We start from the raw sequence: 26914 nt of genomic DNA on the forward strand, positions 1-26914 counted from the left end.
TCTCAAACTCCTGACCTCAAGTGATCTGCCTGCCTCTGCCTTCCAAAGTGCTGGGATTACAGGCATGAGCCACCATACCCAGACCAATTTAGTTTTTATATAAAGGTGGCATAAATGATAACACCACCTTTCAAACTTGAACTTTCCGCATGCAATCAATAGGACTTGCAGAAGTAATAGGGAATATTAAGTAAACTAAGGCTGTGCTACACCATGTGGTTTAACTTTAGATTAATTGCAATTAAATAACACGAAAAATTCAGTTCCTCAGCTGCACTGTTCACATTTCATGTGCTCAACTGCCATATTGCCTAGTGGTTACAACATTAGACATCTCAGATACCGAACATTCTGATCATTGCAGAAAGTTCCATTGGACAGCTGATTAGAGAGTCCCTTATACGAAGTTCACCTCAGGAGGCTCATACTGGAATTAAGAGGCATTTCAATTCTTCTCCAATTCCATCTTGTACTGCATCAGTGTGCCCTGGCAAGGATCTCCTCCACTCACTCCCTATGTATCCAGGGATCACCTGGAGTTTTAGTGTCTGCTGTGATATTTGGAGATGCCTCCTGATGAAGTAGAAAAATACTGACATGGGTGAGGTCTGGTGGCCAAGAATTGTTGGATGCTTGCCAGCCCATGAATATACAATGGATACAGAGAGATGAGGAGTCAGGAATCAAAGGCAATGCAATATTTCCACCCAGGGCTGCAAGCCCATACAGGCAAGTCCTCCCTTTGAGGCTGGAATTGTTTTTAGATCTACATAGCCACAGAAGACTGGAATGGAGCCCACATGAAGGAGAAATGGAGGTCATTTCTCAACTTGCTCTTCCTCCAGCATGTTCCTTGCATAAGACTCCCTGTAGGATCTCACCGAAGGAGGACACAAATTCCTGAAACCTTTGACCTGACCCTCTTCTCTCCCCATACACCCCAGTCACTCACTTTTGGTCACGTGCACACTCTTTCTCTTAGGCTTCAGAGTCCCAAAGGTTGTTATTTTCGTCCTTTCTGGACAATAAGGTAGAAACATTTGAAAATATGTCAAGATCTCAAAGGATTTGATCCAAATGACTAAAAATACATCTGAATATGAGAACTTTGACTTTACTTTCAACTTATGTAGTAACAAGTATCCATTAAAAATGTTAAAGAATCAGTCTCAAAATATTAGAAACCTTGAGACTTAAATATAGAAAACAAGAAATACTTCTTTTATTATTTTCTTATGGTTTTTTTTTTTTCTTGTAGGGCAGGGAGCTAGTGGACTCTTAAGCTTAGGAATCTAGAAAGGGCAAAAGAGGCTCATTTTTAGAGTAAAAATATTAACCACATTTTCCTCAAGGCTGAGGAAAGTATACATCAAAATATAGCTGTGGTTTATAACTGGATCCAAATTTGAGTTGGCTGTGAAGGGGAAGTTGAAACTTTTTGTATCCAGAAACATCAATGGATATGATTTTAGTTCCCCAAAAATCAGCCATGCTAAAATTCATGTATAATTATTATTATTACTATTTTTTAAAGTGAAAGCAAGTTTATTAAGAAAGTAAAGGAATAAAAGAAAGTCTACTCCATAGGCAGAGTAGCCTCGAGGGCTGCTGGTTCCCTTTTTTTTTTTTTTTTTTTTTTGATACAGAGTCTCACTCTGTCGCCCAGGTTGGAGTGCAGTGGTGCTGTCTCGGCTTACTGCAACCTCTGCCTCTTGGGTTCAAGCAATTCTTTGCCTCAGCCTCCCAAGTAGCTGGGATTACAGGCACCCGCCACCATGCCTGGCTAATTTTTTGTATTTTTAGTAGAGACGGGGTTTCACCATCTTGGCCAGGCTGGTCTTGAACTCCTGACCTCGTGATCCACCCGCCTCGGCCTCCCAAAGTGCTGGGATTACAGGCGTGAGCCACCGCGCTCGGCCTGGTTGCCCATTTTTATGGTTATTTCTTGATTATAAGAGAAACAAGGTGTACTAGTCTGTTCTCATGCTGCTAATAAAGACACACTCAAGACTGGGTAATTGAAAAAGGAAAGAGGTTTAATTGACTCACAGTTTCACCTGGTTGAGGAAGCCTCACAATCATGGCAGAAGGCAAGGAGGAGCAAAGCCACATCTTACATGGTGGCAGGCAAAGAGAGAGCTTGTGCAAGAGAACTCTCATTTATAAAACCATCAGATCTCATGATATTTATTCACTACCATGAGAACAGCACGGGAAAGACCCGTCCCCATAATTTAACTACCTCCCACCGCATCCCTCCCATGACAGGTGGGAACTATGGGAATTACAATTCAAGATGAGATTTGGGTGGGGACCCACCCAAACCATATTATTCTGCCCCACCCAAACCATATTATTCTGCCCCCAACCCCTCCCAAATTTCATGTTCTCACATTTTAAAACCAATCATACTTTCCCAACAGTCCCCCAAATTGTTAACTAATTTCAGCATTAACTTAAAAGTCCATAGTCCAAAGTCTCATTTAAGACAAGGCAAGTTCCGGCCGGGCGCGGTGGCTCAAGCCTGTAATCCCAGCACTTTGGGAGGCCGAGACGGGTGGATCACGAGGTCAGGAGATCGAGACCATCCTGGCTAACACGGTGAAACCCTGTCTCTACTAAAAAATACAAAAAACTAGCAGGGCGAAGTGGCGGGCGCCTGTAGTCCCAGCTACTTGGGAGGCTGAGGCAGGAGAACGGCATAAACCTGGGAGGCGGAGTTTGCGGTGAGCTGAGATCCGGCCACTGCACTCCAGCCTGGGCGACAGAGCGAGACTCTGTCTCAAAAAAAAAAAAAAAAAAAAAAAAAAAAGACAAAGCAAGTTCCTTTCACCTAGGAGCCTGTAAAATCAAAAGCAAGTTAGTTACTTTCTAGATACAATGGGGGTACAGGTATCGGGTAAATACACCCATTCCAAATATGAGAGATTGGCCAAGATGAAGGGGCTACAGGCCCCATGCAAGGTAGAAATCCAGCAGGGCAGCCAAATCTTAAAGCTCTGAAATTATCTCCTTGGACACCATTTCTCACATCCAAGTCATGCTGCAAGAGGTGGGTTCCCATGGTCTTGGGCAGCTCTGCCTCTGTGGTTTTGTGGCTGCTTTCACTCCTGGTGTTGAGTGTCTCTGGCTCTTCCAGGTGCACAGTGCAAGCTGTTGGTGGATCTACCATTCTGGGGTCTGGAGGATGGTGGCCCTCTCCTCACAGCCCCACTCGGGAGTGCCTCACTGGGGACTCTGTGTGGGGTTTCAAGCCCACATCTTCATTGCCCTAGCAAAGGTTCTCCATGAGGGCCTTTTTCCTGAAGCAAACTTCTGACTGGACATCCAGGCGTTTCTATACATCCTCTGAAATCTAGGCAGAGGTTCTCAAACCTCAGTTCTTGACCTCTGTGCAACCGCAGACTCAACACCATGTGGATGCTGCCAAGGCTTGGAGCTTGTACCCTTTGAAGCCGAGGCCCTAGCTGTACCTTGGCCCCTTTTAGCCATGGCTAGAGCAGCTGGGATGCAGGGTGTCAAGTCCCTAGGCTACACACAGCCAAATCATATCACAAGGGGTGGATTATTCATGAATTTTCCAGGAAGAGTGGGCAATTCCCAGAACTGGGGGTTCCTCCCTGTTTTAGACCACATAGGGTAGTTTTCTGATGTTGCTATGGCATTTGTAAACGGTTATGGTGCTGGTGGGAGTGTCTTTTAGCATCATAATGCACTATGATTAGTGTATAATGAGCAGTGAGGACAACCAGAAACCACTTTTGTTGCCATCTTGGTTTTGGCTGGCTTTTTTACTGCAACCTGTTTTATTGGCAAGGTCTTTATAAACTGTATCTTGTTCTGAACTCCTACCTCATTCTGTGAGTTAAAATGCCTTAACCATCTGGGAATGCAACCCAGTAGTTCTCAGCCTTATTTTACCCAGCCCCTATTCAAGGTGGAGTTGTCCTGATTCAAATGTCTCTAACATTTCCCCCCTCCCTTTTACAAGGCAACCCTTAATCCTAAGGGTCGTAGAAGGATGAAGATCCATATTCTGTAACTTCTTCAGACTGAATAGGAGCAATGATATTCCTGCCTAACTGTTGGGGTCTCTTGTATTCAGGGTAGAGAGGAATTCAGAAAGCATAGGCATGGTGAGGGTCACTTATAACTCCGAGTTGTGACAAAAGGTGGTATCTGTCTTTTTTGTTTATTCTGAGCTGCAACCAGAGATCACTGGTTGGTTCACAGGAATAAGCAGTCAGTCTAAATTGCAGAAAAAAAAAATCCCTCAAAAACAACTGATGAGATTAGAATCTAATAACAGGTGTACCATAGTTCTTGAAACATAATTTTTCTCTCTCCAGTCTTCCATTTTTTACTATATAAACATTACACACAACACATGTAAATACACAGACAGACAGAAGAAGATCCAGTAGCTATAAGACTGCTCATTTGCCAGTTTGTTAATTGGATTACTGGCAGGGTGGAGCCCTTGGAGGAATAGGGCCAGGAAAGCATGCAGTTTCTATAGCCTAAAAAGCAGGCACAGCTGGAAGGCAAAAATAGATCTCCAAAAATTAAGGGTCTCATTTTTATACCGGTTCCTGGATCCCCCAAAAAAGAAATGCTATGAAACAAGACAGTGCAATAATTTTACCACACATTTAATTGCTAGGAAACCCGAAGCCAATCAACCGATTCTGTGATAACCCATCCCACATGGGAGTCTTATGTCTGGGTGGGGGGGAAGGGCATTTCCAACTTTTTAGGTGGTCAAGAGCATGCTTTTCTGATCCAAAAAAGCAAAGAACCATATATTCCCAAACAAGTGCCGTTAGTTATTTACCAAAGTATATTTCCTATTTAGTTATTGCACACCAAAGCTCTCTCATAATTCAAAGTAATTTCTGATGCTCCCCCAAATCAAAACCATCACATAACACAATGCAAAACAGAACACAGTCTTCGATTTTGAGAGGAATCTATCCACTTTTAATTCCTAGGGTTTCCATGAGGAAAACAGAGGTTTTTCCCAAAACGTGGTCTGTAGCGCTTCCTGTTTTCCCCAAGGAGTTCCATGATGTTAGAACTTGAATAAGCTGACGTTTAACCATAGTGCTCTTAAAAAATCATTTAAAATCTCTTATTACCCAACTTTAGCCAGGCCAAACTGCCAAGGCTGAGTCTAAATATCCAAGTGTTCACTTTGTGACTTTTCTTTCAGATGTTGCCCTTTTTTTTTTTTTTGAGATGGAGTTTTACTCTTGTTGCCCAGGCTGGAGTGCAATGGAGTGATCTCGGCCCATTGCAACTTCCGCCTCCTGAGTTCAAGCCAATCTCCTGCCTCAGCCTCCTTAGTAGCTGGGATTATAGGCATGCGCCACCATGCCCAGCTAATTTTGTATTTTTAGTAGAGACAGGGTTTCTCTATCTTGGTCAGGCTGGTCTTGAACTCCTGACCTCAGGTGATCTGTCCACCTCGGCCTCAGGTGATCCGTCCACCCTTAGTCAGGGTTCTCTACAGGGACAGAACTAATAGGATATATATACACACACACACACACACAAACACACACACATATATATCTTATTTTTTGAGACACAAAATGGGAATTTATTATAAGGATAATGAAGTGTTTCAAGGAATGAACGGAGGCCTCAGGAATGGACTGGAACCAGAAAATGGAAAGCTATAGGGAGTGCTTTTTTTTAAAATTATACTTTAAGTTCTTGGGTACATGTGAGGTTTGTTACATATGTATACATGTGCCATGTTGGTGTGGTGCACCCATTAACTCATCATTTACATTAGGTATATCTCCTAATGCTACCCCTCCCCACTCCCCCCACCCCACAACAGGCCCCGGTGTGTGATGTTCCCCTTCCTGTGTCCAAGTGATCTCACTGTTCAATTCCCACCTGTGAGTGAGAACATGCGGTGTTTGGTTTTTTGTCTTTGCGATAGTTTGCTGAGAATGATGGCTTCCAGCTGCATCCATGTCCCTACAAAGGACATGAACTCATCCTTTTTTATGGCTGCATAGTATTCCATGGTATATATGTGCCCCATATTCTTAATCCAGTCTATCATTGATGGACATTTGGGTTGGTTCCAAGTCTTTGCTATTGTGAATAGTGCTGCAATAAACTTACATGTGCATGGGTCTTTATAGCAGCATGATTTATAATCCTTTGGGTATATACCCAGTAATGGGATGGCTGGGTCAAATGGTATTTCTAGTTCTAGATCCTTGAGGAATCGCCACACTGTCTTCCACAATGGTTGAACTGGTTTACAGTCCCACAAACAGTGTAAAAGTGTTCCTATTTTTCCACATCCTCTCCAGCACCTGTTGTTTCCTGACTTTTTAATGTATATATCTTATTATTGTGGGACCTTGTGATCGTGTGAGTTAATGCTACTTAATAAACTCCCATATATGTATATGTATACTTATTTATTATAATTATTATAATTAATGTATGTATATCTACTATGTATATATGTGTATGTATATATACATATGTGGGAGTTTATTAAGTAGTATTAACTCACACGATCACAAGGTCCCACAATAGGCCGTCTGCAAGCTGAGGAGCAAGGAAGCCACTCTGAGTCCCAAAGCTGAAGAACTTCGAGTCTGATGTTTGAGAACTTGGAGTCCGATGTCTGAGGGCAGGAAGCATCCAGCATGGGAGAAAGATGTAGGCTGGGAGGCTAAGACAGTCTAGCCTTTTCACGTTTTTCTGTCTGCTTTATATTCTAGCCAAGCTGGCAGCTGATGAGATGGTGCCCACGCAGATTAATGTTGGGTCTGCCTTTCCCAACCCATTGATCCAAATGTTAATCTTCTTTGGCAACACCCTCACAGGCACACTAGCATCAATACTTTGCATCCTTCAATCCAAGCGAGCTGACAATCAGTATTAACCATTACAGAAGTCAATCTCCACATGCAAGTATTCCAAGAAGATGATGAAAATCATGTCCCTGACATGGAAATCAAGGCACTTTCACCACATTCTACTGGTCAAGGAAGTCATTAAGGTAAGCCCAGATTGAAGAGGAAGGGATTCAATTCCAACTTTCAATGGGAAGAACAGAAAGAATTTGTGGCTACCTTAAACCTATCACTTAGAGTTTCCAATAGTTTAAAGAATAATTGATTTTTTAGAACAGCATTAGGTTTACAGAAAAATTAAGAAGCTAGTATAAAAAGCTTCCAAATACCTTGAAACCAGCTTCCCCTATTTTTAACTTCTTACATTAGTATATTTATTATAATTAATGAAAGGATATTGATACCCCGTTAGTAACTAAAGTCCATAGTTTATTTAGGTTTTCTTCATTTTCACCAGATGTCCTCTTTCTGTTCCAGAATCCTATTCAGGACACATTGCATTTAGTTGTCCCATCTCTTTAGCCTCCTCTTGACTGTGACAGTTTCTCAGATTTTTCCTTGTTTTTGATGACCTTCACAGTTATGAGCAGTACTGGTAAGGAACTTGCTTATTTTCCGGCACAAGTTGCTTCAGATCCTTACCAGGGTCTGAAGGGCGCTGGTAAGGTTGTAGAATATCCCTATTGGAATTTGTGTGATTTTTCCCCCTAATGATTAGACTGACATTATTGGTTTTGGGGAGCAAGATAACAGAGATAAAGTACCATTTCTATCACATCCTATCAAGGAGATACTGTCAACCTGATTTATCACTGATGATTATGACACTGATTACCTGGCTAATGTGGTATTTTTCTCCAGTGTAAAGTTACTCTTTTTCTCCCCTTTCCACATTGAAGTCTTTGGAACCAGGTCATTATTTGCAGCCTGCATTTTAAAAAGTGAGGAGTTGGGCTTTCCTTCCTTGATGGTGCTGTATTTATATACATTACTTGGAATTCTTCTGTATTGGAGATTTGTCTCTTCTCCTCACTTATTTATTCAATCATTTATTTATACCAGTAGGAACTCATGAATATTTATTTTAAACTTTGGGTTTATCTTTTTTTTTTTTTTTTTTTTTTTGAGACGGAGTCTGCTCTGTCGCCCAGGCTGGAGTGCAGTGGCGCAACCTCAGCTCACTGCAAGCTCTGCCTCCTGGGTTCACATCATTCTCCTGCCTCAGCCTCCCCAGTAGTTGGGACTATAGTCGCCAGCCACCGCACCCGGCTAATTTTTTTTTTTTTTGTATTTTTAGTAGAGACGGGGTTTCACCATGTTGGCTAGGATGGTCTCAATCTCTTGACCTCATGATCCGCCCGCCTCAGCCTTACAAAATGCTGGGATTACAAGAGTGAGCCACCGCGCCCGGCCAACTTTGGGTTTATCTTAGTCCATTCCTGCTGCTATAACAAAATACCTTAGACTGGGTAATTTATAAACAACAAAAATTTATTTCTCACAGTTTCTGAAAGTTTGAAAGTCCAAACTTTCAAACACCTGCAGATTCAGTGTTTGGTGAGGGCTGCTCTCTGCTTCAAAGATGACATCTTCTCCCTGTGTCTTCACATGGCAGAAAGGGGAAACAAGAATGGACTTCCTCAAGCACTTTTATAAGGGCACTAATCCTACTTATGAGGGAGGAGCCTTCATAACCTAATCACCTCCTATAAACCTACCTCTTAATACTGTTGCATTGAGGATTAAGTTTCAATGTGAATCTTTGAGGGACACAAAAATTCAGACCACAGTTGGGTCATAACCCAATACCACCGAATTCATTTCTTGCTCATATTGTTCCAGCTTTGGCCACTGCGAGCTCTTCTGTTGGCCTGTGTGCCCATGTGGGGTTTTATCATTATTGTAATTGTTATTTTCAGCACTTCCTTATTTTCTGGCACAAGATGTTCCAGATTCATCATGTATATTTTCTGTCCCAGATCTAGAATATGCCATTTCTCCAAGGACTGTGCAGTCCCTTTTTACACCTCTTTCCTTTTATTCTGTGGTTCTAGTTCTTCCCTGATCCTCATAAAAGTTTTGGTCAAATTGTATACATTTTCCCGGTTAGTTTTATTTAATAAATATAAATATTAAATAAAACTAACCGGGAAAATGTATACGATTTGTATACATGTATGAATACATGTATTTATGTATTTATATATGTATTAATACATATATTTATATGTAAAATATATAAATTATATATACTTATATATAAATTATAATTATATAAGTATATAATATAAAAATTATATGTTATATATATTATTTATATAAATAATTTGTAATAAATAGAAATAATAAATATCCTGGTGTTGTCAACTTTAAATGCCCAGAAATATGTAAAAGTGAAAACAAAACTCTTGATTTAAAGATACGTTTCACTCTACCTTTCCTGGCTGCCCGGCACTTCCACCTATGCATCTTCCTTGTTTACTGACCTAGTTTCTGTTCTTTTGGTGCTGGAAGCACAGACAGGGGTGAGAGAGGGCGATAAGCTTCTCCTTGATTCCTAACATTATTGTGATTAGCCATGAACTTTGCAAATAGGTAAAGCGGCTTACCTCAAAGGCCGCTTTTGGCTTCTCCAGAGACACAAATGCTGAGGATCTCTCATCTGAGCATCCCTCGAGGAGGGCTATTGCGTCTTGATTCCATCTGGGTAGTTACAGGCCTCATCCACCATGAAAAGTTTCCAACCCAGAGTCAGGCTGCAGCTGAGCTGACGGGCGTGGTGCAGACGTCGGTGCAGCTAAAGCTGAGGAGCCGTGGGCATTCACCGGGGTGCTGGCGTTTCTAAATCGCGGGCTGTGACCTGAAGAGTCGGGTGCCGGCTGACAGCAGAGGCGGACTTGCGAGACCAGAACTCCTGCGTGTGACTTGGAATCTCAGTCGCGCTATGGGAGTGCACGCTGGCTCAAATCCCCATGGAAGATGCACCTGTGACCTGCCCACGCTGCAAAACCAGGTGCGCTGCCGTGGGCACGACTCACCGCGCTCCATTTTCACCGCGGGGAACTTAGACCGCCTGACATTGAAAGAGACGGCCATGGGGACTGGAAGTAGCTCCGGGACAGCCAAGAGAAACCAGAGTGGAGGATCCCGGTACCATTCAGGAAGCGAACCTAGCCGCAAACTCAGGAGTGTTCCAAGTGTCCAGTGCGTCTGGTAGCCGCAATAGCCAGTCATCAGCGACACCCTCAAGAAAGCAATAGCGGCAGAAACATGGCGGCTACCTACACCGCCGCTCCGGTGCGCCCCCGCGCGAGCTCTGCTGGACGCGACCGCGCTAGCTCCGCACTGGAGGCTCCCGCGGGAGCTCTGCACTGCGGAGTCCGCTGCTCTAGTCTCTGAGCAGTCTCCTATTGCCACCTAGGGAGGAATACCGGGATAGCGGCTGGAGTACCGTGTCGCAGGATAGTTGTTTTGAGAGCCTCTAAAAGTCATACAGTGCTATATTGGGTGCACGCTAAACGTGCCTTTGACACTGTGATTAAATCATATAACCCATATAAAAAGTGATTGGAAAAGACAACCCCCAGAATGGAAAGAATGTTTGCAAATCATATTTCTGATAAGAGACTAATATCCAGAATATATAAAGGACTCCTAAATTCAACAACGGGAACAAACAACTCATTTAAGAGACAGGAGAAGGACTTGAATAGACATGTCTCTAAATAAAATACACAAATGGCCAATAATTACATGAAAAGATGCTCAACATCACTGATTACCAGGGAAATGCAAATCAAAATAACATGGAGATAGTACTTCACTCCAACTAGAATGGCTATTAACCAAAAACAAACAAACAAACAAAAAAAAAACAAAAAGGGAAATTAACAGGTGTTGGTAAACATATGGAGATACTGAAACCCTCGTGCATTGCTGGTGGTAATGTAAAATGGTTCAGCTGCTGTGGAAAACAATGGTAGTTCCTCAAAAAGGTAAATATAGAATTAATATATGACCCGGCAATCCCAATCGTAGGTATATACTCCACACCATTGAAACAGGGACTCAAACAGGTATTGACATCAATGCTTATATCAGCATTATTTATAGTAGCCGAAAGATGGAAATAACCCAAGTGTCCATCGACAGATGAATGAATAAACAAAATGTGGTATTTTGATACAATGGCGCTGACTACTAACCCCTTCTCTGCTGGAAATTAACATCGGATGGTCTTCTCCCAATTTTTTTTTTTTTTTTGAGATGTTGTCTTGCTCTGCTGCCCAGGCTGGAGTGCAGTGGCTTGATCTCAGCTCACTGCAACCTCCACCTCCTGGGTTCAAGCAATTCTCCTGCCTCAGCCTCCTGAGTTGCTGGGACTACAGGCATATGCCATCACACCCGACTAAGTTTTGTATTTTTAGTAGAAATGGGGTTTCAGCATGTTGGCCAGGCTGGTCTTGAACTCCTGACCTCATGATCCACTGATCTCGACCTCCCAAAGTGTTGGGATTATAGGTGTGAGCCACCGCACCCGGCCTTCTTAATTTCCCTCCTCCTCTTTCTTTCTTTTTCCTCCTCCTCTTCCTTCCCCTCCTCCTCCTTCTTTTAAAGTTTTAAATTGAGGTTCAATTCACTTACAGTAAACTGTTACCCATTTAAGTGTACATTTTGGCAAATTTGACTCATTCACCCATGAATCACCACAATCATGGAAAACATTTCTATCACCCCCAAAATGTTCTTTGTCCATATTCTAGTTAAATCTCCCAATCCCTCCCACCTCAGGTAGCCATTAGTCCATTTTCTGTCACCATAGATGAAATTTTTTTGTTTTCTAGAATTGCATATAAATGGAGTGATATGTATGTAGTCTTTTGTGTCTGGTGTCTTTCACTCAGTGTTTCACTATAATGTTTTTAAGATTCATTCATGTCATTGCATGCATTCGTAGTTCTTTTTATAGTTGATGTGTAGTAGTCAGTTGTATAGATATATCACAATCCACTTATTCAGTCACCTGCTGATGGACTTTTGGGTTGTGTCCCATCTTTGGATATTATGAACAAAGACTTGTGTACAATAATAAATTGTACACTTGTTTATAATAAATTGGCAAACTGTTTCCCAATGTGGTTGTCCCAATTTACATTCCAACCAGTAATTCTAGTGATGTGTAGCAGAATCCCATGTTAGTTTTAATACATTTTTATTTTTAATTGACAAATAATAATTGAACACATTCGTGGGGTACATAGTGATGTTTCAATACACGTAAGTACCTGGTGATCGTAACTGGCATATCCATCATCTCAAACATTTATCATTTCTTTGTGTTGGGAACATTCAGTATCCTCTTTCTACCTATTTGAAACTACATAATATAACTGTTAACTATAGTCATTCTACAGTGTTATAGAATACTAGAATTTATTCCTCCTACCTAGCTGTGTTTGTATTCTTTAAAAATCTCTCTCTATCCTTCTTTCTCCCTACTCTTCCCAGCCTCTAGTAACCACTGGTCCACTTTTCACTTTTATGAGATCAGCATTTTTCAGCTTCCACATATGAGTGAGAAGACGCAGTGTTTAACAGTTCCTGGCTCTATTCACTTAACATAATGTCCTTCAGTTCCATCTATGTTGCTGCAAATGACAAGATTGCATTCTTTCTTATGCTGAATATTATTTCACTTGTATATATAACACATTTTCTTTTACATTCATGTGTTGTTGGACACCGAGATTGATTCCATATCTTAGCTCTTGTGAATAGTGCTATAATAAACATGGGGTGCAGATGTCTTTCTAATATGATTTCCTTTTTAAAAAAATAAACGCCCAGTAGCGGGATTGCTGGATCACATGCTAGTTCCATTTGTATTTTATTGAGGGACCTCCATACTATCCTTTCTAGTGGCTGTACTGGCATTCCCACCAACAGTATATGACATTCCTGCCAACAGCATATAAGAGTTCCTCCTCCACTTTTTTTTTTCGTGGGGTGGGGAGGAGACAGAGTCTCACTCTGTGGCCCAGGCTGGAGTGCAGTAGAGTGATCTCCGCTCACTGCAACCTTTGCCTCCCAGGTTCAAGCGATTCTCCTGTCTCAGCCTCCCGAGTAGCAGGCACCCATCACTATGCCTGGTTAATTTTTTTTATTTTTTATTTTTTTTATTTTTTTAGTAGAGATGTGGTTTTGCCATATGGCCCAGTCTGGTCTCAAACTCCTGACCTCAGGTGATCCACCTCCTTCGGCCTCCGAAAGTGTTGGGATTACAGGCGTGAGCCACTGCACCCGGCCAGAGTTCTCCCTTTTCTGCATTTTTGCCAGCCTTTATTATTTTCTTTTTATCTTTTTGATAATAGCCCTCTTAACTCAGGTGAGATGATGCCTCTTTGTGGTTTTTATTTACATTTCCCTGATTAGTGGTGTTGAGTATTTTTTATATTTGTTGATTATTTGTGTGTATTCTTTTGAAAAATGTCTATTCAGATTATCTGCCCATTTTAAAATCCAATTTTGTTTTTGCTATTGAGATTTTTGCGTTCTTGTCTATTCTGGATATTAATCCCCTATTGGATGAGTAGTTTGTGAATATTTTCTCCCATTCTTCCCATTCTGTAGGTTGTCTCTTCAATTTGCTGATGGCTTCCTTTGCTGTACAGAAGTTTTTTTTAGGTATATATAGTCAGATTTGTTTATTTTTAATTTTGTTGGTTGGGCTTTTGAGGTCTTATTCATAAAATCTTTTCTCAGACCAATGTCCTGAAGTGTTTTCCTCATATATTTTTTTCATCTAGTAGTTTTATCATTTTGGGTCCTACATTTAGATTTTTGGTCCATTCTGAGTTAATTTTTGATGTGGTGAGAGGTGGGGATGTAGTTTCTTTATTCTGTATATGGATATCCAGTATTCTCAGCACCATTTATTGAAGAGACTGTCCTTTACCTCTTGAGTGTTCTTGACATCTTTGTCAAAAATCAGTTGGCTGTAGACATGTGGATTAATTTCTGGATTTTTCTATTCTTCTCCATTGGTCTATGTGTCTGTTTTTATGCCAATATCATGCTGATTTGGTTACTACAGCTTTGTAGTATATTTTGAGGTCTGGTAGTGTGATGCCTCCAGCTTTGTTCTTGTTGTTCAGGATTGCTTTGGATATTTTGGGGCCTTTTTTGGCTTCATTCAAAGTTTAGGAATTTTTTTTCTATTTCTGTGAAGAACGTCATTGTTATTTTGGGATTGCACTGAATCTGTAGGTTGTTTTGGATAGTATGGTCATTTTACTTTTTTTTTTTTTTTTTTTTTGAGACGGAGTCTCGCTCTGTCTCCCAGACTGGAGTGCAGTGGCGCGATCTCGGCTCACTGCAAGCTCCGCCTCCCGGGTTCACGCCATTCTCCTGCCTCAGCCTCCGGAGTAGCTGGGACTACAGGCGCCCGCCACCACGCCCGGCTAATTTCTTTTTGTATTTTTAGTAGAGACGGGGTTTCACCGTGTTAGCCAGGATGGTCTCGATCTCCTGACCTCGTGATCCGCCCGCCTCGGCCTCCCAAAGTGCTGGGATTACAGGCTTGAGCCACCGCGCCCGGCCGGTCATTTTACTTTTTAAATGGTTTTATTTTATGTGCAAATAATGAACAGATGTTGTACCCATAAATTCTACTTCCCCAAAACAGGAGCTCTTTGAAAGAAAACCACATAATAACTTTTAAAAGGGACTGGGATTCCTCTGCTTCTAGATCATTGATAGGCTAGAAAAACAAAGTTTCTTCTACCAGGAATCTCAAGTTAGAACTGAGTATTCTCCAAAGTGGAACTTCTAGAGTGTAGTGTAATTTCAAGCAGAGATTATTCAGTTCTCATCGCCAACATTCACAACTACCTATCAGAAGGGTTAAACTAGGTCAAAACAGTCTAGCATAATTAGGCTTCATCAAACAATGTCACTATGCTCATCTAAGATGCAAAGAAACCAAAACAGGAAATACTAAAATCAAAATAATATTTGACACTGTCATACAAATTGTTAGTTACTTGTTGTATCCCCCTTCTATAACATTAATAAAGAGAATATTTTACTGCAAAAAGTATTTTATTTTATACATCACTAGCCATGAATTTTTGCCATTAGTTATTATACAAATGCTGCCTCGTGCCATTATCCAAATGACATAACCATTTTACGTCCACAATTCACTTCTATAGTTATAAGTGGAATTATCATGATTTACATAAGTACATCTATCAGTGATGATTTAACACTGAGATGCAATCTAACATCCATAATATCTGAAGTTTTGCAGATGGCAATGTAGGAAAGATATATTTTAATCAATTTTCATTTAAAAAATGACCTTATGTAAAAAATAAATGAATAATTTAACAGTTCCAAGTCTCCAAAGGGCACGTTCAAATGTACATAAAAGAAATGGTTACAGAGATTTTTAAGAAGGATCTTCTGTGTCCACATCCTCTTGTAACTGCTGAACCATTTTCTCTTCCACCTGTTTCCCTTTGTCTGCAAGAGGGTCTCGGATAAGATGAATGTTTTGCTTGACTTCTTTGATATTCTGAACTTTCTGTAGCTCTTATTTTTCTTCAATCTGCTCATTATAAATTTAGCTTGGCGTTTCTGTTTGATCTCTTCAACTCTCTTCATTGCATCAGTAGTTTTATTCCATAGCTCTCGCTGGTATTTGATAGGCTCATTTCTACGTTTTTCAAATTCAAATGAATTATCCACTGTAAGCTCTTTACTGGCTGCTTTCCAGAATGCTTTGGTCCACCTAACTTTATGAGGATTGCGCTTCTTTTTAAAGTTTTTATGACATTTAGATTTACAAAATCTGAACACCTTGCAATCGTTGTGGATGAACATCATGCCTTGGCCAGGGTAGATGGGCCCCGAACAGAAATAACACTTCTTGATACACATGTTGAACCCGTGTGGGTCCCCAACGACCAAACGCCAAGCTTGAGAGCAATCATTTTAACAATATTAAATCTAATACATAAGTATGAGATGTCTTTGCATTTGTTTGTAACCTCTTCAGTTTCATTCATCAGTGTTTTGTAGTTTTCCTTTAGAGGTCTTTCATCTCCTTGGTTAAATTTATTCCTACGTCTTTTATTTTCATTTTCTGTAGCTATTGTAAATATGATAACCTTCTTGATTTTGTTTTTGGCTAGTTTATTGTTTATGTATAGAAATGCTACTTTTTTTTGCATTGATTTTGTATCCTGTAACTTTACTGAATTTATTAGTTCTAAGAGTTTTTGGGAGAATCTTTAGGCTTTTTAATATATAAAATCATGTCATCTGCAAACAGGGAAAATTTGACATCCTCCTCTCCTATTGAATGCCTTTTAATTCTTTTTCTTTTCCAATTGCTCTGGCTAAGACTTCCAGTACCATGCCGAATAAGAGTGCTGAGGGTAGGCATCCTGGTCTTATTTCAGTTCTTAGAGGAAAAACTTTCAGTTTTTCCCCATTCAGTATTATGTTAGCTGTGAGTGGGTTTGTTATATACAGCCTTCATTATGTTGAGGTAATTTCCTTCTCTACTTACTTTATTGAGAATTTTTATCATGAAGCGATGCTGAATTTTATCAAATGCTTTTTCTGCATCTATTGAGATGATTATGTAGTTTTTCATCCTTCATTCTATTGATGTATCAAATTTATTGATTTGCATATATTGAACCATCTTTACATTCCTGGTTTAATCATGGTGTATGATCTTTTAGATGTATCGTTGGATTTGGTTTGGTAGTATTTTATTGAGGATTTTTGCATCTATGTTCATGAGGGATATTAGTCTGTAGATTTTTTGTGGTTTTTGTGTCTTTGTCTGGTTTTGGTACCAGGGTTATGCTGGCCTCATAAAATGAGTAAGGAATAATTCCCTCTGATTCAATTTTTAAAAATAGTTTGAGAAGAATTGCTATTAAATCATCTTTAAAAGTTCGGTAGACTTTAGCAACAAGGCCATCAAGTCCTGGATTTTTGTTGGAAGACTTTTTATTATTGATTCAATCTCATTATTTGCTGTTGTCTATTAGGTTTTGTATTTCTTCTTTCTTTTTTGTTCAGTCTTGGTAGGCTATATGTATACAGACATTTATGTATTTCTTCTAAGTTTCTGAATCCATCGGTGTATAGTAATCTCTAGTTACTATTGTTCATAGTAATCTCTAGTGATCCTTTGTATTTCTGTGGTTTCCATTGTGATGCCACCTTTTTTGTAGCCGCTTTTATTTATTTGAGTCTTCTTTCTTTTTCCTTAGTCTAAGTAATAGGTTATCAATTTTGTTTATCTATTCAAAAAACCAACTTTTTGTTTCATTGATCTTTGTTTTTTTAGTCTCAATTTTGTTTACTTCTGCTCTGATCTTTATCATTTTCCTTCTATAAATTTTGGGTTTGGTTTGTTCTTGTTTTTCTTTTCCTTGAGGTGCATTATTAAGTTGTTTAATTGAAATCTTTCTAGTTTTTTGATGTAGGCATTTATTAATGTAAACTTAGCTCTTAATACGGTTTTTGTTGTGTCCCATAGGTTTTATTTAGTATGTAGTGTTTCTATTTCTGTTTTGTTCAAGGAATTTTAAAACTTCATTCTTATTTCTTTCCTTCACCCATGGGTCATTCAGGAGCATGTTGTTCAATTGTCATGTATTTGTATAGTTTCCAACAATTATAGTTTTGGGATCTACTTCTCCCTTCAGATCTAATAATATTTGCTTTAGATAGGTGTGTGCTGTGGTGTTGGATGCATATATGTTAATACTTAGAATTATATTCTTTTGTTGAATGGATTCCTTTAGTATTATATAATATCTTTGTCTCTGTTTACAGCTTTTGACTTGAAGTCTGTTTTGTCTGATATAAGTACAGCTACTCATGTTCACTTTTGGTTTACATCTGCATGGAATGTCTTTCACTTTCAGTCTATGTGTGTCTCTATAGATGAGATGAATTTCTTGTAGGCAGTACATAGCTGGGTCTTGTTTTATAAAATTCATTCATCTAGTCTATACATTTTCAGTGAGGAATTTAGTCCATTTCTATTCAAGGTTATTTTTAATAGGTGAGAACTGTCATTTTATTGATTATTTTCTATTTTTTTGTATTTCCCTGGCTGGTCTCGAACTCCTGCACTCAAGTGATTCACTTGTCTCATCCTCCCAAAGTGCTGGGATTACAGGCATGAGCCACCAGGCGCAGTCAGCCATTTTGTTCTCAAGCTTAGAGGTTCTTTAATGCTAAATCACTGCCTCCTTTTCAGGTCTAGGTGGAGCCTTAAGCAGAGATTTGCCTCAGCTCTAATAATCTGTGGGAACACTGCCGTTCTGGCATGTGGGAGGTCCCAAAAGGGAATATCTCAGCAGTGTGGAAACCCTGGCTAGGGGTTCATTCCCAGGGTAGCTGTAGAAGGAAGCTTCTACAGTGTGGTGCTGCTGAGCAGACGCTGATTTGGTGTCTGCTTTGGCTGAGTTACAGAGCAGAGTTTCCAAGGCTGGGGACAGTAGACCCACCTCCCACCTCTGTCCTTAGGGGTATTTCTCCCTTTAAGCACTCTTGGTGCCTCCCGTGGGTTAAGATAGAGGGCAGGGGCCGGGCGCAGTGGCTCACACCTGTAATCCCAGCACTTTGGGAGGCTGAGACGGGCGGATCACGAGGTCAGGAGATCGAGACCATCCTGGCTAACATGGTGAAACCCCGTCTCTACTAAAAAATACAAAAAACTAGCTGGGCGAGGTGGCGGGCGCCTGTAGTCCCAGCTACTCGGGAGGCTGAGGCAGGAGAATGGTGTAAACCCAGGAGGCGGAGCTTGCAGTGAGCTGAGATCCGGCCACTGCACTCCAGCCTGGGTGACAGAGCAAGACTTCGTCTCAAAAAAAAAAAAAAAAAAAAAAAAAAAATGGAGGACAGGTCTCCTGCCAGGGAACCCAAGATAGTGGGGAAACTGGTTGTTCACCTTGATCTTTTTTCCTAGTGTAGAAACAGTGGATTGGGGGAAAATATTCCACAAGTTTGGTGCCCTGCAGAATGGAGGGAGGGGAGTCACAAATGTGGAAGTCGGATTTTCTTACCCTCTGCTCAGAGTTCTTTTCACTTCTCTGTGGCCCTGGGAACTGTTCTGTCTTCATATTTGAGTTATTGGATATTTCTGGTGTTAATCTCTGCACTGTATATTTGGTTTTGGTTTTCTGTGGGAGTTGGGGGAGTGAAGCCAGCTTGCTTCTATGACACCATTTTGGAACGGGAAGCTACATTTCCGATTTCTTTGATTTGGAAACATACTGGGTTAAAATTAATGTGGAGTACTGACTGTGTTATCGGGCAACATTGTTTATCATTTAAAAGACCCTTGATCTGGACTACAAGGACGTGAGTAGACACATAGCCTCAGAAAGATTACATAACCTGAACTACAAAACATGGTGTAGGAATTAAGTCTTGGCTGCCATGGGTGGAGTCTTTTGTTACTGAGCATGACAGTTGTGTATGTTGGGAGCTACACTCATAAACTGATATAAGCTATTTTTGCCTGTCCTGTTTGAGGAATGGTCCATACCACCAACCAGACGGTCTTACTCCTTTCAATTGAACTGCCTATTTTGGCGGCTGGAAAGCAACACCTCGATAGTTGTAAGTATTCCCAATAAAGATGAATCTAACTCTTTCATGCTGACATGTTAGATGTCCTTCCTGTTTTTAAAATCCTGGTGCCAAGCTAAAGCTATGTTGTCTTTTGCATGTGAATGTCAATCTGAACTCAGGAAGTATGCTGCTGATCTTACATAGTGGTTGCAAGTAGCAAACAGACATACAATTGAGAAAATCAGCAAAGACACAAATTGATTATTCAAAGAGATTGATACAATTGAAAGTGAAGTTGGGAGTGTCGAGGGGCATTATAACATTTGTTCATGGGAAAGAGAAACCTGTACGTGGGAATAAACTCTGCGTCCATGGCTTGAGGGACAGTAGAGGCACGACAAGCAAAATTTTCAGATAATTATGGGACGAAGACAAATATGGGATTGTCTGATAATCATGAGATTAATTCCAAAATTTATTGACATTAAGCATATCCATCATTCCAGGGGCTCAACTGCAGGAAGTTCCTACCTATGCCAAATGATTGATTTTGCAAATTGATTTTACCAAAGTGTTAGGGTAGCATCCATCAAATAAATCAAATCCACCTCTATGTCCTCCCAACTTTCTCCATCTCAATTCCATTGTAAGCTCTTCCACAATTTTTTTTCTATCCACTGTTTGCAATATGAATTAAGTACAACTCTCTTCTGCATCAAAATACGACGTTTTCAGAATTCATCCTACTTTGTGCCTAGACCCATATTGGATGGCATTTTGGGTTTTCAGCTGCATATCCTCGTGCATATTTGATTAAAACCGTCATCATGTAGTGGAAAGGTTCAGGTTATCCAATGCTACATGACAAACCATCCTAGAACTTAATGGCTGAAAGCAACAACAATAACTTTATTATTACCTCTCACAGTTCTGAGGATTGACCCAGCTCAGCCAGATGGTTCTCAGTTAAGGTCTCTTATGTGATTGAAGAGAATTGGTACTGAGACTGGCATCATCTGAAGCTCGTCACTCCCATATCTGGTGACTCCACCGAGCAACGGTGCAGTTTAGCCAAGCAAAAATAATAGCCAATACATGACAGGAACCATGAGCTTCTGTCAGCCTTTAAGTGTAGCTTCCAAAGCATACAAGTGTTATACTCAGGAACAAGAAACTCCACTGTGGAAAACCAAGGCTTATTTTTTAAACTTTTTTTTCTTTTGTAGTCCAGGTTACACAGTCATCTGGGTCTAAGTGTCCAGTCACAGTCCTTTTAAGTACATACTGAGGGACTTTTTAATGGTAAACAATGTTGCCTGATAACACATTCCATATTAATTTAACCCAGGATGGTTCCAACGAATCAGTGTTGGGAGAAGATCACCTGAGGCCAACTTACGAAGCGGCCCTGTTGAGAACTTTTGAGATCTGTTGAGAACTTTTCCTCCCAGGACTTCCATGGACTTGGATTAACAAGTTTAATATAAGACCACCTGGACCTGTATTACCCAGTAGCCTTCACACCCTAACCCATTGGTCTTTTTTGTCAATTAGTTTTTGTAGGGGTTATAATAGCATTCAATTGTGGGGTCAAGGCTCACTGTAAAATGCAGCAAACATAGCAGTGTATCAATTCACAACAGTTGGTCAAAAGGCCTGCGAGGCGCTCTCTCTGGGGGAATTTTAGCCGATATTCCAGTAGCCAACACTAGACGGCAGTAGGAGACTGCTTAGAAACTGGAGAGCGGCGCCCACCTTGCAGTGCGCAGGCGTCGTCAGTAGAGCTCGCGCAGGCGCATGGGTGAGGCGGCCTTGGCCACCAAGTTTCCGTTTCAGTGGCCGCCTTGGTGTCAGTAGGCGTTGCCACTTCCGGGCGTTCTGGACACTTGTGATGCTGCAGAGTTCATGGCTGAGGTCGCTCCTTGCGTGGGACAAGAATCCTCCGCAATGGTTTGTTTTGGCTGCCCAGGAGGGGTGTCAAGTCGCCGCCTCAGAGTTCCCCGCCTCCAAAATGGAGCTCAGCGAGTCGTGCCTGCCACAGTGCACCTGGTTTTGCAGCCTAAGCGGGTCACTTTAGTGCATCCTCCTCGCGGATTGGAACCTGTTTGCACCCCCATAGCCCGAATGAGACCCAGGTCACACAGGGGCTCAGATGTTCGCCGCCGCCCCTGGCCATGATCCCCCAACCAGCCACCGGAGTTTCCAGGCCTCAGGCGCTTTGGAAACATTTATACGTCGTCGGTGAATGGCAGGTACCTATCTGCTTTGGCTACATCATTGTCTGCACCACTCCTGTCAGCTCGGTTGCAGCCTGGATTTGAATCAGAAACTTTGCATGGTGGATAAGGGTTGTAAATATCCAGATGAAATTGCCCTCATCAAAGGAAGCTCAGATGAGAGATTTCTGCCTAGAAGCCAAAAGTCTCCCCTAAAGGAAAGAGTCAGTTTCAAGTATTTGCAACCTCAGGACAGTGTCAATGTTAGATCACCACAATGCTGCCCATCAAGGAAGAACTCTATTGCTCCCTGGCTTCTCTCCTTGAGCCCTAAACACAGTAGATTCAGAAACTAAGTCAGCAAATGGGGGAAGATTCTTAACCGTGCTAGGTCGGAAATCATGAGTCAGAGGGCCTTCCCTTCCTCGAGTTCAGGCTTCCACTTCACTGCAGATCAGAACTGGAAGAGACAGTGAAAATGTAAGTTTAAATCAAGACTGTCGTTTTCACTTTTATATACGTAAGGCCATTTTAAATGAGTCACGGGCAGATATTTATTAAATAAAATCACCAGAAAAATTAATGGGATTTGACCTTTTATCCTGGGGTGGGGGAAGAACTAGCACTACAGAATACATTTAAGCTGCGAGAGGTGGCTCATGCCTGTAATTCCAGCACTTTAGGAGGCCGAGATGGGGGAATCACTTGAGGCCAGGAGTTTGAGACCATTCTCATCAACATAGCGAGTCAACATAGGGAGACTCCATCTCTATTTATTTTTAAAATAAAAAAGAATAAATTTAAAAGGAAAGAGGTGTAAAAACGACAGCTACTTAGTAATTAAATTCTGTGAGTCATGGTTTGTTCGTGGGAATGATTCTATTTGAATGTTATAATAATTTTGTTTCTAATTTCAGAAAGTATTTTGGTCCTTCTGATCAAGTCTTTGTATCTTTGTAAATCATGAGATAAAGAAACACCTTTCCAAAAAAGAAGTTGAGATCTTGTGATTCAGGACTTAAGCATTCTGAGTGTCAAGGGGGTGTGGTGTCAGTGTTGAGATGTGTGGCCCTGTCCCTGTTGGTGTTCTTGGTTTGAGACTTACGTCACGAAAGAGTCAGACAGTGTTGACTAGGTAAAGGAGTTCTATGGTGTCTATGGTTTGGTCTCTGGTAATTTTGCTGAGCCAGAAAGGGAATTCCAGCCTTGACGTCCACGGCTGACTCTCCAGGCAGGCTGCCCATTGGTGGGTGGGAGCAGTGCCTGCTGTGCTTTCAGGACTGTGTCCATCACTTCCTGTCCAGGTGGACACTCTAGCGCAGGCTTCCCTTGGTGGATGGGAACCTAGTCTCCCTGTGCATTTACTGCCATGCTCATCATGCACTGGGGATCATCAGCCCACCTTTTAAGCCCAGCCCACAATTGACCAGTTATCTTGTGGGTGATAGTGGAACTGTCTGTGTCGCCAAGCTTCCCACACAACTATCTGCATCTGGTTTGGACTGGCTAAACCAGGCCACACCAAAGGGCAGGGGAGCCTTAGATACAAAACGCTGAAGAGAGAGCCTTAGATACATAACACTTATTTCAGGTGTGAGGGAGCATGTGAAGGCATCCTGATTGCATCGTTAGGAAGTATTCATTATCGTTATTGCGTTTTTATATGCAACATTTAAACTACTGTCTAACTTATTTTAAAATAATTTTAGACTTACAAAGAGGTTGCAATAATAGTATGGTGAATTGGTGTTTTTCATTCAGCTTCCTCTAATGTTGCATAGCCTTAATAAAATTATTGAAACCAGAAAACTAATATTGACATGATGCTGTTAACTGATCTGCAGACCTTATTTGAGTTTCATCAGTTGTCCCACTGCTGTCCACCTTATGGTGCAATCCAGAATCCAGTGTTGCAATTCATTATTGTGTTTTCTTACTCTCCTCCATTCTGGGATAGTTCTTCCTTAAGGCTTACCTCTCTGGTAAGCCTTGGATAGTCTTGTCTGTGCATTGATGCAGCCTCGCCCTCAGCCAGGAATTTGGGGAAGACTCCACAAGGACATCTGGTGCTTACCTCTGCACAGTTCTTCTTTGATACCATACCTCAGAGACTCCACCCTCACCAGCTGCCCTGAATGTCCTCATTGCTGCAGAACTGCTGTCCTGTGCTCAGATCCCAGCTATCTGCACTGCAGTTGGGAAACTGTTCTTTGGCAAATAACTTGTTTATCTAAGGGCTCACCCTGTAAATGTCCATCCCCTCAGGAATTGCAGTCTTGTGCTACCTGTTGTCTGGTACCTAAACACAGTGACTTCATATGTTTTATTCAGTGTGCAGTTTTATAGTTGTTAATGTCAAGAGAGCTAGTCTGGTTTCAGTTAACATGATCATGGCTAGAAATGGGAGAATCCTCACTTTCATCTCGAAGTCTATTTTAGCAGAGTATACACTTCTACATTGGCTGTTTCATTCTTTCACTCTTTAATGAGGAAATTCCTTATTAGTACTATTCATGTCCTTGGTTAGCAGACCAGTCATGCTTTCAGGAGTTCAGTTTTCACACCATCTTCTCTTCGGTTCAAATTACTATTACTTTCTTTTTCTGTTTCCCCATACCTGGCTCCATGAAAATGTATTTATTATCACATTTTAGTGTGAGGAGGCCATTAAGGGGGGATATTTGTGAAAGAATATAGGCAAACTGTTACTTAGAATGTCTTCAGTTCTGTAAGGTGTTTGGCATGTAAGGTGCTTGGCCTACATATTTCTTTGAAATTAGTACACAGTCATAAAACTTTAAATAATCAGTATACAGATTGTTCTGTTAAAAGAAGCACTTGTGTTTTCCATGTTTCTGTTTCTACTTGTGAGTCATATTTCTGTTGCTGAGATAACCTATTATTATATCCTATTTTACTTATAATACGTTTTGTAAGAAAGAAAGACTGATGTCACTCATTGTAGGTGTAAAACAGGCTTACCATGAAATGAAAGCCTTTGTTCAACTTAGAGTCCTATTGTTTCTGTTTTCATACTCTTGTTGCTAATACACAGAAGAAGCAGCTACAAGAGCTGGAAGATGACTCTGTACACTTAATGTCTTTAGTTGAAAGAATTATTCAGCTAAAGAAACACAGTCATTAGCTATGGAATTTGAGAGCCTCAACAGTTTCAATGACAAATACAAAAGTATTTTTAAAAAATGAACTCAAACAGTGTGATAAATTTTTATATAAAAATAAAGTTTCAATTTATGTTTTGTTTTAATGCCTTTCTGAATTACTGGTTAGACTAAAATCTGTAAAAATGCAATGTATTAAGTGCATATACCATAATCAAAAGTTTGAAGTGTCACATTTCTTCTATAATGGGGAGAAATTAAGCACATTTGGTAAACATTTTTTATATTCAAACCTGGATTTTAAGATAAGTTAAATAATTACTTTCAATCACTGTCAAGGCTCTTGATTCACATTTTGGGGTTGTTTCTTTTCTTAACGCAAGACTAACTTTGTGTTGTTGTTTTTTAGAGATTGGGGTCTTGTTCTGTCACCTAGGCTGGCCTGCAGTGGTGTGGTGATGGCTCACTGCACCCTCAAACTCCTGGGCTCAAGCGATTCTTCTGCCTCAGTCTCCTGAGTAACTGGGACTATAGGCACGCACCACCACTCCTGACTAATCAAAAAAAAAAAATATTTTTTGGGCCAGGCACGGTGGCTCATACCTGTAATCCCAACATGTAGGGAGGCTGAGACGGGTGGATCACTTGAGGTTGGGAGTTTGAGACCAGCCTGGTCAACATGGTGAAACCCTGCCTTTACCAAAAAATACAAAAATTAGCTGGGCTTGGTGATGTGTGCTGGTAGTCCCAGCTACTCGGGAGGCTAAGGTGGGAGAATCACTTGAACTTGGGCAGCTGAGGCTGCAGTGAGCTGAGATTGCACCACTGTGCTCTAGTACTCCAGCCTGGGTGACAGAGTGAGACCCTGTCTCAAAAAAAACATTTTTTTTTTGTAGAGATGGGATCTCACTGTGTTGCCTAGGCATTTCTTGAACTCCTGGCCTCAAATTATCCTCCTGCCTCAGCCTCCCAAAGTGCCAGGATTACAGGTGTGAGCCACCATGCCTGTCTGTAATACCTAATTTTTGACCATTTCTTGAAATTGGTATTTTATCAGATAATCTAAGTTATAATGCAGTTGATCTTTTAAAAGGACATACTGTCTCTCTAAGTAGAAATGACTCCAAAATGTTTTTGGGAAGTTTGATACTTTTTTTTTTTTTTGAGACGGAGTCTCACTCTGTTGCCCAGGCTGGAGTGCAGTGGCCGGATCTCAGCTCACTGCAAGCTCCGCCTCCCGGGTTCACGCCATTCTCCTGCCTCAGCCTCCCGAGTAGCTGGGACTACAGGCGCCCGCCGCCTCGCCCGGCTAGTTTTTTGTATTTTTTAGTAGAGACGCAGTTTCACCAGGTTAGCCAGGATGGTCTCGATCTCCTGACCTCGTGATCCGCCCGTCTCGGCCTCCCAAAGTGCTGGGATTACAGGCTTGAGCCACCGCGCCCGGCCTAGTTTGATACTTTTTATGTCTAAGGTAGCCTCAACCAGAAAAGTGACAATTTAAAATTGACAAAATTATATTTTTAAAACTTCAAAATGATAAATAATTTTTAACTAATAAAGTTCGCCTCAAGCTAATAAACTTAAGTCTGTAAGGAAATTAAAATTAAATATTAGTTTAATAACAACTAAATATTTACTAGAAGCTGCCTCTCTTTATTGGTAATTTATTTTTACTTATAAAATTTTCTGAAGAGCTTTGCTTAAAGACCTTGATATTTGAAGCAGTTGGACAATTGATGAGGAAATTGCTTTTATGATTATGAAAACCTCAGGTTTATAAAATGCATCTATTAATAATTTCTGTAATGGTGATCAAAATATAAAACTTAACAAGACATTAATATCTCACTGGAAGTGTATATGGGTTTCTGAGCAATTAAAACATTCATAAGCAGAATAAAATGCATTCTCAGAAAACTAGAAATATCAGGGAACTTGCTTAACTTTGTAAAAGGCATCTACAAAAATCCTACAGCTAACATCATATTTAATGGTAAAGATGGAATGTTTTCCTCCTAAGGTCGGGAACAAGGCAAGGGAGTCTATTTTCACCACTTCTATTCATTTTTGTACG

The 26914-nt window shown here is 40.8% G+C and overlaps 1 protein-coding gene and 1 pseudogene across 1 annotated transcript in view; both read right to left on the reverse strand.

Annotated features, from left to right (window-relative positions):
- LOC105478565 (IGF like family member 4) overlaps positions 1-10324 on the reverse strand; it is a 35850-nt gene extending 25526 nt beyond the window's left edge. The window contains 1 exon segment of the mRNA XM_071087190.1: positions 9500-10324. Within this exon segment, the coding sequence (XP_070943291.1) occupies positions 9500-9552 (53 nt within the window). The 5' untranslated portion in view covers positions 9553-10324.
- Positions 10325-15342: 5018 nt separating this feature from the next.
- LOC105478680 (probable ribosome biogenesis protein RLP24 pseudogene) lies at positions 15343-15874 on the reverse strand (annotated as a pseudogene).
- Between the last annotated feature and the right edge of the window lie 11040 nt (positions 15875-26914).

This window comes from Macaca nemestrina, chromosome 20 (genome assembly GCF_043159975.1).
Source record: "Macaca nemestrina isolate mMacNem1 chromosome 20, mMacNem.hap1, whole genome shotgun sequence".
Taxonomy (NCBI): Eukaryota; Metazoa; Chordata; class Mammalia; order Primates; family Cercopithecidae; genus Macaca; species Macaca nemestrina.